The following is a 14,567-nucleotide window of genomic DNA, read 5'->3' on the forward strand; positions in this document are numbered from 1 at the left end:
GCATGCTTCCCCTATCACTTTTTTTTTTTTCTTTTTTGAGACAGTATCTCTCACCCAGTCTGGAGTGCAACAGCGTGGTCTCCGCTCACTGCAACCTCCACCTCCCAGATTCAAATGATTCTTGTGCCTCAGCCTCCTGAGTAGCTGGGACTACAGGCATGTGACACTATGCCTGGCTAATTTTTTTGCTATTTTTAAGTAGAGACGGGGTTTTGCCATGTTGGCCCGAGGCAGGTGGATCACTTGAGGCCAGAATTCGAGACCAGCCTGGCCAATGTGGTGAAACCCTGTATCACTCTTTTAGGCCCTTCTGAGTGTTTGCAGGCTGAGTGTTCACAGGGTGTTAACCTATTTGAGCTTTCTTTTGTGGTTCGTAATGCAGGAGATTTCTGCCTTTGCAGGCCGGAGCACTCGTGACTTCAGTGACCTGCTTCTGCCCCTCTAGGTCTATCAGCCACAGTCTCTGCATGTTTCCAAGAGCAGCAGAAAATGAACACATTGCAGGTGAGTTTTCCTGCTTGTGTATATGTTCCTCAACTTTATTTTATGGTGCATTTTAAGAGGCTTGTAAGGATTCATACTTTTTTTTTTTTTTTTTTTGAGATGCAGTCTTGCTCTATTGCCCAGCCTGCAGTGCAGTGGCATGATCTTGCTTCACTGCCACCTCCACCTCCTGGGTTCAAGCGATTCTCCTGTCTCAGCCTCCAGAGTAGCTGGGATTACAGGCATGCGCCACCATGCCCAGCTAATTTTTTTTTTTTTTGAGACGGAGTCTCACTCTGTTGCCCAGGCTGGAGTGCAGTGGCGTGATCTCGGCTCACTGCAAGCTCCGCCTCCTGGGTTCACGCCATTCTCCTGCCTCAGCCTCCTGAGCAGCTGGGACTATAGGCGCCCGCCACCGCGCCTGGCTAATTTTTTTTTTTTTGTATTTTTAGTAGAGACTGGGTTTCATCGTGGTCTTGATCTGCTGACCTCGTGATCCACCCGCCTCGGCCTCCCAAAGTGCTGGGATTACAGGCGTGAGCCACCGTGCGCAGCCAATTTTTTGTATTTTTAGAAGAGGCAGGGTTTCACCGTGTTGGCCAGGCTGGTCTCAAACTCCTGACCTCAGGTGATCCTCCCACCTCAGCCTCCCAAAGTGCTGGGATTGCAGGCATGAGCCACCACGCCCAGCCAGGATTCATACTTTAAAATGGGAATGTGGAAATAGACATTATCCTGTAAAATATAGTTAGTGTGGCAGATCAGCACCAAAAATGATTTGTGAAGCTTGTATGTATGGGTAGTATATTTTAAGGCTGTTGAAATTGAGCCGCACCTAGGACTGATATTCTTGGCAGTCATCACAAAAGGAAAATGCCATCTGTATTAGTCCATTCTCACACTGCTATAGAGAAATAACCAAGACTGGGTAATTTATAAAGAAAAGAGGTTTAATTGGCTCACACCTGCAGGCTCTATCATGGGAAGCATGGCTGGGGAGGCCTCAGGAAACTTACAGTCATGGTGGAAGGCGAAGGAAAAGCGGGTACATCTTCATCACCAGAGGAGAAGGAAGAAGGAGGGGGAGGCGCTACACACTTTTAAACAACCACATCTTGTGATAACTCACTCAGTATCAGCACCAAAAGGGAAATTGTCCCCATGATCCAATCACCTCCCACCAGGTCCCACCTCCAACATTGGGGATTACAATTGAATATGAGATTTGGGAGGTGACACAAACTGAAACCATATCACCATCCATGACATGATTTGCATTGATTATAAGGAGAAACCAATTTTGTTACTTGTGGATTTAAAAGATTTTCTAGGACTTGGAAAAATTTCTTCATTCAAGTTGATATAATTGTGGATAGCTTTCCTAATAACAACCATTAAATTACTGTAACTTATGGCTTATTCTTGGTGCTTATGTAAGCAGAGGGCCTGCTGCCCAAGGAGAACTTGGTGCATATAATTTTTCCAGGGACAGAAATATTGTGATCCAAGTAAACAGAATTCTGTTTTTACTGTTGAGTCCTAGATCATGGGGGGAATGAATGACATGATCATCCTTCAGATATTTGTTCGTCTTTTTGTTGGGGTTGCACAGCAAACAATACAAACAGTTACTCTCTTGTGAAGATTTCCTCATTTCTGTTTCTCATTTCAGTTCTCAGTGTTTTCGTTTTGTCCTTTTCACTTTGCTGAGTCAGTCAGTAAAGACGACCAGTGATTTAATTGCAGTCAAATCCAGCGGGCATTTCCTAGCCCCTTCCTCACAGGACCCTTTGTCTGCCTTTGACATCCGTTACTTCCAAACTGATATTTTCTCCATGGAGTCTCTCTTTTCTTGGCTCTTAAAAAGATTCATCTGTAAGTATTTCTGTTTGTCTTTAAATGGTGAAGTCTTTTGTTTTGTTTCTTTTTTTCTTTTTTTGAGATAGGGTCTTGCTGTGTCATCCAGGCTGGAGTGTAGACGTGATCAAAACTCACTGCAGCCTCAATCTCCTGGGCTCATGCGATCCTCCTGCCTCAGCCTTCCACGTAGCTGGGACTACAGATGCACGCTGCCACACCTGGCTAGTTTTTTTTGTATTTTAGTAGAGACTGGCTTTCACCGTGTCACACAGGCTGGTGTTGAACTCCTGAGCTCAGGCAGTCTGCCTGCCTCGGCCTCCCAAAGTGCTAGGATTACAGGCGTGAGCCACGGCTCCTGGCCTAGAGATGTATTCTCACTGTATTGCTCAGGCTGGTCTCAAACTCCTGGCCTCAAGCAGTCCTTTCACTTTGGCCTCCCAAAGCGCTAGGATTACAGGTGTAAGCCACCACACCTGGCCAATAAAGAATTTTTTTAAAGGGGCTAGGAATAACCCATAATACTCTCTTCCTTAATACACGTGGCAGTTGCGTTAAATCTTTTAATAGTTCCCATAGTATGTCTCCTGCGTGCTCATTGTTTTGAAGAAACTGGGTTGGTTATCCTCAGTTTGGATTGTGTTACCCTTGTTTCACCTTAGCAATTTTTTAAAAAATATCTCATATGCCTTGTAAAATTGGTAGTTTGATCTAGAAGTCTAATCAAGTTTATGTTCAGTTCTTTTCACACAACTATACCATACGTGGCATTTGTCTACTTCTGGAGGCACGTGTTACCTTCTTTGTTTTTGTGAAGTTAAGAGCTATTGACTGTTGATTATTGCTGTGATTTACTAGTTCATTAGGGGAGGCAATATGGTGATCTGCTAATTCTACCATTTATTCTTTATTTACTAGCCAAAATAAGTTTCTTTTCTTTTCTTTTTTTGGAGACAGAGTCTCACTCTGTCGCCCAGGCTGGCGCATTTATGGCTCACTGCAGCCTCAAACTCCTGTGCTCAAGTGATCCTCCCACTTCAGCCTCCCAAGTAGCTGGGAGTGTAGTCATGTGCCACAATGCCCAGCTGATTTTTTAAGTTTTAGTAGAGACAGGTTTCTCTATGTTGCCCAGGCTGGTCTTGAACTGGGCTCAAGTGATCCTCTTCTTTGACCTCCCCGTGTTGGGATAATAGGCATGAGCCACCACAGCTGGCCTAGAATACTTTTCTAAAGATAAATTTCTATTCTCTATTTGTTTATGTAATTCATGCAGGAAAGACAGTTTCTATAATATTGAGTAGGCTTTTAAGCAGGAGGGTATTTTGTTTTGTTACCATCATGAGCTCATGGGTTTAAACAGATAGTAAATATTTCAGTACATAGAAGTTGTGATTCTTTTTGAAAATTAAGTGGTTCCATCTTTGGCCAGACGGAATCCCTTTAAGTTGGTTTCTGAGTCCTTTTGAAATATATTTGATATATTTGATAGCAAATGTATACATATAATATATATTTGATAGCATTATTTTCTATTCAGCATTTTATTTTGAAATCATTTCAAATTTTCAGAAAAATTGCAAGGATTTTACAAAGAAATCCCAGATACTTCCTTTTGTTCAGACACTTCATTCTTAACATTTTCCCACATTAATCATTTATATGCATATATACATATGTGTATATATATTTTCTGAACTATTTGAGAGTGGGTATGTCATGCCTCTTTACCCTATAAAGTTTTAGATTATATCTCATAAAATCAAGAACATTCTGTTAAATATCCATAGCACAGTAATTGAATTCAGGAAATTTATCATTTATTTAATACTTTTATCTGTAATTCATTTTCCAGTTTGGCCAATTTCCCAGTAATTTCCCTTATAGCAATTTTTAATTTTTGGTAGAAGATTCAGTCTAGGACTGTTAATTGCCTTTAGTTTTCATGCTTTTTAAGTCTGTTTAATATGGATTTGTTCCTCAGTGCCATTATAATATTTGAAGAATACAGGCCAGTGATTTTATAGAAGTCTTTAAATTTAGGTTTCCCTGATCTTTCTTCATGATTAGATTTAGACTGAATTTTTGTCTGGAATACTACATGGAACCTCTTAAATTTATGGCTCATAATAGGATCTGTCTTGGGAAAATTCTGTGCATGCCTGAGAAGATGGCTTGTTCTGCTCTGGTTGGGTGGAGTGTTTGATAAATATTAATGAGATCAAGTTGGTTGGTTGTGTTGTTCAGGTGTACTATATCCTTGTTGATTGTGTGCCCACTTGTATCAATTGTTGGGGAGAGGGGATTGAAATCTGCTGCAGTTGTGGTTCTGTTTCTCTTTGCAATTTTACCAATTTTTGCTTTATGTGTTATATTAGATACATAAATGTTCAAGGTTATTATGTCCTGTTGATTAATTAACCACTTTGTAAAATGGCCTTCCTTATCCCTGCTAATATTCCAGGCTGTGAAATTTACTTTGTTATTTATGAAACATTCTTTTGAGTAATGCATGCATGCTATATCTTATTCCATCCTTTTACTTTTAACCTATTTGCATCTTTATATCTAAAGTATTATTTCTTGTAGGCAGCAAGATTTGGATCTTGCTTGTATTCATCAGTCTATTTCTGTCTCATAATTGGGGATGTATAGACCATTTACATGTAATGTGATTATTGATAAAACGAGTTAGGTTATAGTCCATTGTCTTTGCTTTCTTTTAGTCTCATCTTCTTTGTTTCTTTTTAAAATGTCTCTGTTTGTCTTCCTTCCTTTTGATTAGTTGAGAATTTTTTATGATTCTACTTTATATCTTTTGTTGGGTTTTTGGCTATCACACTGTTATTATATTAGTGAGTTGGAATTTTATAGTATGCAGCCTTAATTATCATAGTTTATTCTTAAGTAATATACCATTTTTCTTAAGAGTAAGAGAAGCTTACAATAGGACACTTCCATTTCTCTCCTCTCGGTCTTTACACCGTTGTTCATTTCATTTTTACAGGTGGTATCAGTGCCACACACTATCTATTACGTTGTTGTTAATTAAACAGTATTTATTTATGTATTTATTTATTTATTTTGAGACAGAGTCTCACTCTGTCCCCCAGGCTGGAGTGCAGGGGTGCGATCTCGGCTCACTGCAACCTCTACCTCCTGGGTTCAAGGGATTCTCCTGCCTCAGCCTCCCGGGTAGCTGGGATTACAGACACCTACCACCACGCCCGGCTAATTTTTGTATTTTTAGTAGAGATGAGGTTTCGCCATGTTGGCCAGGCTGGTTTCGAACTCCTGACCTCAGGTGACCTGTCCGCCTCAGCCTCCCAAAGTGCTGGGATAACAGGTGTGAGCCACCACACTTGGCCCAGGTATCTTTGAAAGAGATTTAAGTCATGAGAGAAAATACACAGTTACCATTTCTGGTACTCTTCATTCCTTTATGTAAATCTAAATTTTTATTTTCTGTCATTTTACTTCTGCCTGAAGGACTTTGTTTAACATTTCTTCTAGTTGATGATGAATTCTTGTAGGTCTGCAAATGTCTTCATTGTGTCTTTGCTTTTAAAGGTGTTTTTGCTGGATTTTTCTCCACAGTGCTTTAAATATGTTTCTCTGTTGTCTTCCTGCTTACATTTTTTTCTAAGAGAAATCTGATCTCATACTGATGTTTGTTCCCCTATATATAACATGTCTTTTTTTCTTCCCCCCTTATTGTTTTAAACTTTTTATCACTAGTTTTGGACAATTTGATTGCAATATGTCATGGTATCTTTTTTTCATGTTTCTGTTTTGGGGATCATTGAACTTCTTGGATCTTGGGTTTATGGTGTCATCACTTGGGGAACATTTTTATCATTATTTCTTCAAGTACCCGCCACCTCCCCTCCATTGATTCTTGTTGCCTGTATATTAGGCCATTGAAAATTTCCCACAACATACTGTTGCTCTTTATTTGCTTTTAATTCTTTTTTCTCTGTTTCATTTTATGTAACTTCTGTTGCTGTCTTTATATTCACTAATCTCTTTTTTCCACGATGCTGTTCATCTTGTCCAGTATAATTTTCATCTCAGATATCGTAGTTTCTATCTGTAGAAGGTTAGCGTGGGTCTTTTTCACATCTTGCCTGTCTCAATTTTTTTGAACATTTGGAATAGAATGATGAACTCTCTCAGTGCTCTGTGCCAGTTGTAAACTCTGTGTCAATTCTGGGCCAGTTTTGATGGACTGATTGTTTTCCTTCTGGGTTGTAGTTTCCTGCCCATTTTCCCGACTCGCAGCTCTTTCTCCTCACATCTGCCTCTGTTCTTCTTCCCTGCTCCGTGGCCTGGAGTCACTCAAGGCAGAAGTTGATTGGTTCACCTTGTTTATTTCCCATCACTCATAGATAACTCTACTGCCTGATAATCAGTGCCTTGAAAACCATTGCTTCAGCCCAGGCGTGGTGGCTCATACCTGTAATCACAGCACTTTGGGAGGCCAAGGCAGGCGGATCATGAGGTCAGGAGTTCAAGACCAGCCTGGCCAACATGTTGAAACCCCGTCTCTACTAAAAATACAAAAATTAGCCGGGCGTGCTGGTGCATGCTTGTAATCCCAGCTACTTGGGAGGCTGAGGCAGGAGAATCGCTGGAACTCGGGAGACGGAGGTTGCAGTGAGCCAAGATTGTGCCATTGCACTCCAGCCTGGAAGACAAGAGCGAGACTTTGTCTCATAAAAAACAAAAACAAAAACAAAAACAAACAAACCATTGCTTCATATATGTTCTCCATTTTATTTTTCTTTCTGTTTTTGATTTTGTTGTTGTTCTTTGGTGTGTGCTGTTTCAGGTTGGAGGGTATATGCAGTACCTGTTAGTTTATCACACCTGAGGGCAGAAGTCCTCATGTCTCTCTCTCTCTATTTTTTCTAATATATATATTTTTTTCTTTGTAGAGACAGGGTCTTGCTATGTTGCCAAGGCTGGTCTCAAGCTCCTGGCCTCAAGCAGTCCTTCTGGCTCAGCTTTCCAGAGTGCTGGGATTACAGGCATGAGCCACCACACCTGGCCTGGGTCCAGTTTTATCCATGTCCAAATGTTTTTTTTCCCTGAGCTGTTTTTGATTTTCTTCCACCTCATATGAACTGTAGTGTCGGCTTATCTAGTTCCAGGAAAAAGCTTTTTGGTATTTTTATTGGGATTGCATATTTATAAAGTAATTTAGGGTAACTGATATCTTTGTATTATTACGTTGACCTTAATAATACAACTAATTTTTTTTTTTTTTTGGATTTTTAGTAGAGATGGGGTTTCACCATGTTGACCAGGCTGGTCTTAAACTCCTGACCTCAGGTGATCTGCCCACCTCAGCCTCCCAAAGTGTTGGGATTACAGGCGTGAGCCACCATGCCCGAGCACTTTTTTTTTTTTTTTTTTGAGATGGAGTCTCACTCGTCGCCCAGGCTGGAGTGCAGTGGCACAATCTCAGCTCACTGCAAACTCCGCCTCCTGGGTTCATGTCATTCTCCTGCCTCAGCTTCCCGAGTAGCTGGGACTACAGGCACCCGCGGCCATGCCCGGCTAATGTTTTGTATTTTTAGTAGAGACGGGGTTTCACCATGTTAGCCAGGATGGTCTCGATCTCCTGACCTTGTGATCCACCCACCTTGGCCTCCCAAAGTGCTGGGATTACAGGCGTGAGCCACCGCGCCTGGCCGCCCGAGCACTTTTACTTTTCCTTAGTTATATTCCTCTAATTGTTTTCTCTTCTCTAGTTGTAGATAATGAGCATTTTATTAATACCTTGTTCTTGATCTTAGTGGGAAGGTATGTAGTTTTTCCCTGTTAAGTAAAATCCTGACTTTTGGACCAAGAAGACTGAGGCATAAGAGTTTATGTGTGTCCGTGTATGTGCACGTGCATGTGTGTGTGTGTGTGTATACACACAAACTATATATTTGCTTGTGTGTAATTGAAATACATATGTCATATATCATATGTACTACTGCATATTAGGGTGTAATACTTATATGTGTATATATACATAATATTGATGTTAATGAAGCATCCATCAGTTTCTGTTTTCTTTAGTTTGTTTTTTTAAATCAGGTTTTTCTGTCAAGCTTTTTCAAGTATCTTCATGGATACAAGAAGTTTATTCTTCTTTGCTGTGTTATAGTGGCCTATCATATTAATAGATTTCCGAATATTAAACTAGTCTATATTATTGGAATAAGTCCTATTTGTCTGTTGTATATTATGTTTTTAATCTGGTACTGGATTTTGTTTGGTTATGTTTCATTTTGGGTATTTGTATTGATATAAGTGGTATTGTATTGGCATGTAATTTTATGTTATTTATTGGCTGATCCATCTTCTAACCCCTCCACCTCCTTGCCTTCTGGACTAACTTAACCTAGAAGGTTATTACTCTCTCTCGGTGATTTTATCAGCTCCTGTGGCCTGCCTGTGGATAAGCTTGGATGTTCTGCTTTAGTTTCTCAGCCCACCAGCCTAGCGGCTCTGACTCTGCTATCTCTTGGGATCTACATGGTCCTAGCTATATCACTGGGTTTGAACCCCTTGTTGATATCTTCTTTATAAATAACAGGATAATGCAACATGCTTACTGGGCACTTCCTTTTTCTAAACTACAAGTTTGGGCGGGGTATGCTGGCCCAAGACTGTAATCCCAACAGTTTGGGAGGCCAAGGCAGGTGGATTGCTGGAGCCCAGGAGTTTTGCATTTTTCTTTTTTTTTTCTTGAGACAAGGTCTCGCTCTGTTGCCTAGGCTGGAGTGCAGTGTTGCATTCACAGCTCACTGCAGCCTTGACCTCCCAGGCTCAAGCCATCCTCCTGCCTTAGCCTCCCAAGTAGCTGGAACTACAGGCATGTGCCATGATGCCCAGCCAATTTTTAAAACAATTTTTATTTTTAGTAGAGATGAGGTTCTTACTATGTTGCCCAACCTGGTCTCGAACTCCTGAGCTCAAATGATCCTCTCATCTCGGCCTCCCAAAGTGCTAGGACTATAGGCATGAGCCACCATGCCCAGCCCCAACCTCTTAAAAATTGAAGCTGCTTCATGTTTGCCATTGGTACTTTTACACCTCATCATGTTCTTCCTCCCCTTCATCCCATAGAATACACAACTCATCTTTAAGGACTTCAAGTTAACTGAGTCTGTGAAGCCTAATCTGATGGCATAAAGTTAAAATAATTTGATCCTCTTTTGTTAAATCATTCTGCACCTTGTCTGCATTACTCTAATAACAGCTTTGGGCATTCATTCATTTAATGAATATTTATTGCTGTGAGATTGAGATGTTTGAGATAAAACTCAGCCATGCAGATAGCCAGAGGCCACTGGCTATGAGAATAAAAGAGCCAAAAGAACAAGGAGCTGAAACTAGGTGAGAGCCCCAGAGCAGTGAGTTAGGAAGAAGAAGACCAGGAACTGAGTGGTGGGCACTCCAACATGAAGAGGTCCCAGAGAAGGGGAGGGCCTGGCAGCGAAGAAGTGACAAGGAGTAAAATGCTTGTGTTTGTTTACATGTTTATCTCCTTATTAGGTTGTCTGCTTTCTGAGAGCAGGCATGGTGTTTCACTCATCTCATATCCCCAAAACTCAGTTCAGTTGCAAAATAGGAGTTCAGTTGTGTTTTGGGTTTTTATTTTTGTGGGGTAATATATATTTTTTATATATATATCCCCAAAGGATATGTGTTTCCTGTATGATTTCCAATATGATTTCCCTTCCATAATCTGTAACATAAAATAAGGTATACAATGTTCATGGTTAACTTTACGAGTGAACTTTGTAAAATGATATCCCCCTATCCCTTTTCCATATCTCCCAATTCTGATCATGTTGCCATTACAGGGGCCAGTGTCATTCAAAGATGTGGCTGTGGATTTCACCCAGGAGGAGTGGCAGCAACTGGACCCTGATGAGAAGATAGCATACGGGGATGTGATGTTGGAGAACTACAGCCATCTAGTTTCTGTGGGTGAGGATAGCTTGCTTTCTGAATGCTCTCAGTTGAATGGGGTTTTATCCTTGAGTTTGAAGAAATAAGTGATGACACCATTTAATTCCTTGTGGGCACTAGCTGCAGTGTTTATATTATTCTTCATTGAAAGGTTCTAACTTTGATAAGGTAAAAAAATGGAGCACTTCTGTTATGCAGCTTATAAGGTGGCAACATCTTGTACTTTGGAGATTCTGAAGCCAAGCAGCTTGCCCAAGTCCTTCTTCTTTTCCCATTAACAGGGTATGATTATCACCAAGCCAAACATCATCATGGAGTGGAGGTGAAGGAAGTGGAGCAGGGAGAGGAGCCGTGGATAATGGAAGGTGAATTTCCATGTCAACATAGTCCAGGTAAGTTAGTAGATTATCACATGTTAAAAAACACTCATCCCAGACCTTTGGGAGTGACTAAAGAGTTGTTTATATGTACTCGGTACCCTCAGTAACACCTCCCAACCCCCAAATATCACTTTCCTTCCCACACACATACCACATACATGAACTCTTTTGTTGATTTTACATTTGATTTACATTGGTAGGGATTTTTTCATTCTAACCTGTACTGGGGACCCAGTCACTTCCTCTTTCTCCAGCATTATCAGTCACTTATTTACTCCCTCGCCATTAGAGAATTGTTGTGAGTTTTTTGTTTGTTTGTTTGTTTGTTTTTTGGAGACAGAGTCTTGTTCTGTCACCCAGGCTGGTGTGCACTGGTATGATCTCGCTCACTGCAACCACTATCTCTCAGGTTCAAGCGATTCTCCTTCCTCAGCCTCCTGAGTAGCTGGGTTTATAGGCGCCCCCCCTGATGCCTGCCTAATTTTTTGTATTTTTAGTAGAGACAGGTTTTCACCATGTTGGCCAGGATGGACTCCAACTCCTGACCTCAAGTGATCCGCCTGCCTCTGCCTCCCAAAGTGCTGGGATTACAGGCATGAGCCACCCCACCAGGCCATGCTTTCAGTTTTCAAGAGAGAAGACACCATTGTTGCCAAAGATTTTGGTAATTTGAGAGATACAATGTATGTTTTCTCCATGTGGATCCTAGATAGTAAGGATCTGTTGAATTTGAAGTATCTATCCAGAAGTATTTTGGGTACATGTTTAAGGATTGTAAAACAGTGTTTCTATTTCTGGATATAATAAATGTATTTGTTAATATAATAAATGAACAGATTAGACCCATAAACTATTTACAGTGTTGAGTCATTTCCCACAGTTAAAATCAGGATGAAAATATATAGCTGAATACTTGCTTTGTTTCTTGTACCATTTCTTTAGTACAGAACCTGCTAAGGCCATCAAACCTATTGATCGGAAGTCAGTCCATCAGATTTGCTCTGGGCCAGTGGTACTGAGTCTAAGCACTGCAGTGAAGGAGTTAGTAGAAAACAGTCTGGATGCTGGTGCCACTAATATTGGTAAGTTTTGGAGAGTTTTAAGCCACAAGAAATGATTAGTGTGTGTTGTTGTAGTCAAGAAACATTTGTTATTGAAATAAGACTATCAAGTGTTGATGTAGTAATAAATTATTATTTTTAAGTTAAAGTTAGCACCTACTATGTGCCTAGTACTTAGCTAGGTAGTAATAATAATAACAACAGCTCTTATTGTGTTCTTATGGTGTGCCAGGCAGGTGTTATGCTAAGAATTGCACAGAAATATCTCATTTAATTTGCAGAATAGCTGGGCGTGGTGTTTCACGCCTGTAATCCTAGCCCTTTGAGAGGCCAAGGTGGGGGGATTGCTTGAGGCCAGAGTTCAAGACCAACCTGGCCAACATGGTGAGACCTCATCTCTATTAAAAAAATAAAGCAGGCCGGGTGTGTTGGCTCACACCTGTAATCCCAGCACTTTGGGAGGCCAAGGTGGGTGGATACCTGAGGTCAGCAGTTTGAGACCAGCCTGTCCAAAATGGTGAAACTCTGTCTCTACTAAAAATATAAAAATTAGCCGGACCTGGTGGCAGAAGCCTGTAATCCCAGCTACTTGGGAGGCTGAGGCATGAGAATGGCTTGAACCCGGGAGGCAGAGGTTGCAGTGAGCCGAGATCGTGCCACTGCACACGAGCATGGGACAGAGCAAGACTCTGTCTCAATAAAAATAAAATAGGCATGGAGTAGTGGCTCACATCTATAATCCCAGCACTTTGGGAGGCAGAGCAGGGCTGATCATTTGAGGTCAGGAGTTCAAGACCAGCCTAACCAACATGGTAAAACCCTGTCTCTACTAAAAATACAAAAATTAGCCAGATGTGATGGTGCATGGCTGTAATCTCAGCTCCTCGGGAGGCTGAGGGAGGAGAATTGCTTGAACCTCGGAGGTGGAGGTTGCAGTGAGCCAAGATCAGATCATGCCACTGCATTCCAGCTTCGGTGACAAGAGCAAAACTCCATCTCAAAAAAAAAAAAAAAACAAGAAAGAAAAAAGAAAATAACAAAAGAAAATAAACCTAAAAAATTATTAATCAGCTGAGTAACTTTATGAGATAGAACTTATTATCTTCATTTTACAGATGAGGAAATTAAGGAACAGGAAATTTCCTTTTTTTGAGATTATAAAGCTAATAAAATAGGATCCAAGAAGTCTGATTCCAGAACCAGTTGTCTTTTTTTTTTTTTTTTTTTTTTTTTTGAGATGGAGTTTTGCTCTTGTTGCCCAGGCTATAGTGCAACGGCACGATCTCGGCTCACCGCAACCTCCGCCTCCCGGGTTCAAGCAATTCTGCCTCAGCCTTATGAGCAGCTGGGATTACAGGCATGCACCACCACACCTGGCTAATTTTGTATTTTTAGTAGAGACAGGGTTTCTCCACGTTGGTCAGGCTAGTCTGGAACTCCTGACCTCAGGTGATCTGCTCACTTTGGCCTCCCAAAGTGCTGGGATTACAGGCATGAACAACCGCGCCTGCCCCCCTTTCTCCTTACTGGGTATGTTAAAATTATTTCTTTCAAAAGAAAAGGCTGGTCAAAGTGCAACGGTGTTAACCACTAATTGATCACAACCAGTTACAGATTTTTTTGTTCCTTCTCCACTCCAACTGCTTCATTTGACTAGCCTATGGACAAAAAAAAAAAAAAAAAAAAAAAAGAGGAAAGAAAAAGCTAAACTATTTAATCTGGGCTAGTAAATGGCCAGAAAGGGCTTTATAAAAATGAAATATACAAAATGATACTCGTACTTTTAACTAAAGGTATAGTTATGACTCTACAATTTGCATATGTTATAAATAATATAAAAGCTTATAGCATGGGTCCATTTTTTTTTTTTTTTCTTTTTGAGACGGAGTCTCACTGTCTCCCAGGCTGGAGTGCAGTGGTGCGATCTCGGCTCACTGCAAGCTCCGCCCCCCGGGTTCATGCCATTCTAGCATGGGTCCATTTTTAATAAATACATAAATATTTAAACTTTCTAGATCTAAAGCTTAAGGACTATGGAGTGGATCTCATTGTAGTTTCAGACAATGGATGTGGGGTAGAAGAAGAAAACTTTGAAGGCTTGAGTAAGTTGACTTTTTCTAATCCTATTATAAAATAATTGGGCCACATGTCTCAGAATTTTGAGTAACACTGTCTTGGGAAACGCAAAAACAGTTTTTTAAGCCAGTTACTAGATATCATGTATATCCATTGTTTTAGCACTTGAGGTATCTTAGTCCTTACTTTACAGTCTCTTTCAGCTCTGAAACATCACACATGTAAGATTCAAGAGTTTGCCGACCTAACTGAGGTTGAAACTTTTGGCTTTCGGGGGGAAGCTCTGAGCTCACTGTGTGCACTGAGGTGATACAATGTTTTTATCCATTCACTTGACCCCTTAGAAAAACCTCTCAGAAAGTTAATTGGAATCGTTATTATTTACAATTTTCTATCTCGGTATCTCAGCTTCTAGCTTCTGAATTCTGTTTTGTCTCACTGCCAATCTAAGTCCTAGTACTTCTGAAATGTGGGAAATAAATGAATGAAATGAAGCAAATAGTATTGTTAAAAAAAATGGTTACCCTTATTAGAACAGTAACTTCTCAATTTTAACATAACATGTAGGTAATAAATGATAGTTACCACTGCTTTTCATCATCAAATTTTAGGGAAACATTTCACCAAAGCACTATTTAATTATAGCACAGATACTAAATTTTTATAATTATATTTAAATATATATATACATATATATGTGTGTATATATATATACATATATATGTGTGTATATATATAC

At 40.4% G+C, this 14,567-nt stretch overlaps 1 protein-coding gene across 19 annotated transcripts in view; it reads left to right on the forward strand.

Annotated features, from left to right (window-relative positions):
- The window catches only part of LOC750858 (putative postmeiotic segregation increased 2-like protein 3), an 82,296-nt gene that overhangs the window by 1,785 nt on the left and 65,944 nt on the right, over positions 1 to 14,567 (forward strand). For 18 of the 19 annotated variants that reach the window (XM_054655716.2, XM_063814456.1, XM_054655727.2 and 15 more), the window contains exons 3-8: positions 402 to 504; positions 10,203 to 10,329; positions 10,593 to 10,703; positions 11,639 to 11,773; positions 13,768 to 13,854; positions 14,032 to 14,134. In XM_054655716.2, coding sequence (XP_054511691.1) covers positions 490 to 504; positions 10,203 to 10,329; positions 10,593 to 10,703; positions 11,639 to 11,773; positions 13,768 to 13,854; positions 14,032 to 14,134 — 578 coding nt within the window. In that variant the 5' untranslated portion in view covers positions 402 to 489. Of the gene's footprint in view, positions 1 to 401; positions 505 to 10,202; positions 10,330 to 10,592; positions 10,704 to 11,638; positions 11,774 to 13,767; positions 13,855 to 14,021; positions 14,135 to 14,567 lie in introns of all 19 variants that reach the window. The other variant, XM_063814464.1, reaches the window with a different exon arrangement.

The sequence above is a fragment of the Pan troglodytes genome, chromosome 6 (genome assembly GCF_028858775.2).
Source record: "Pan troglodytes isolate AG18354 chromosome 6, NHGRI_mPanTro3-v2.0_pri, whole genome shotgun sequence".
In the NCBI taxonomy this organism is placed as follows: Eukaryota; Metazoa; Chordata; class Mammalia; order Primates; family Hominidae; genus Pan; species Pan troglodytes.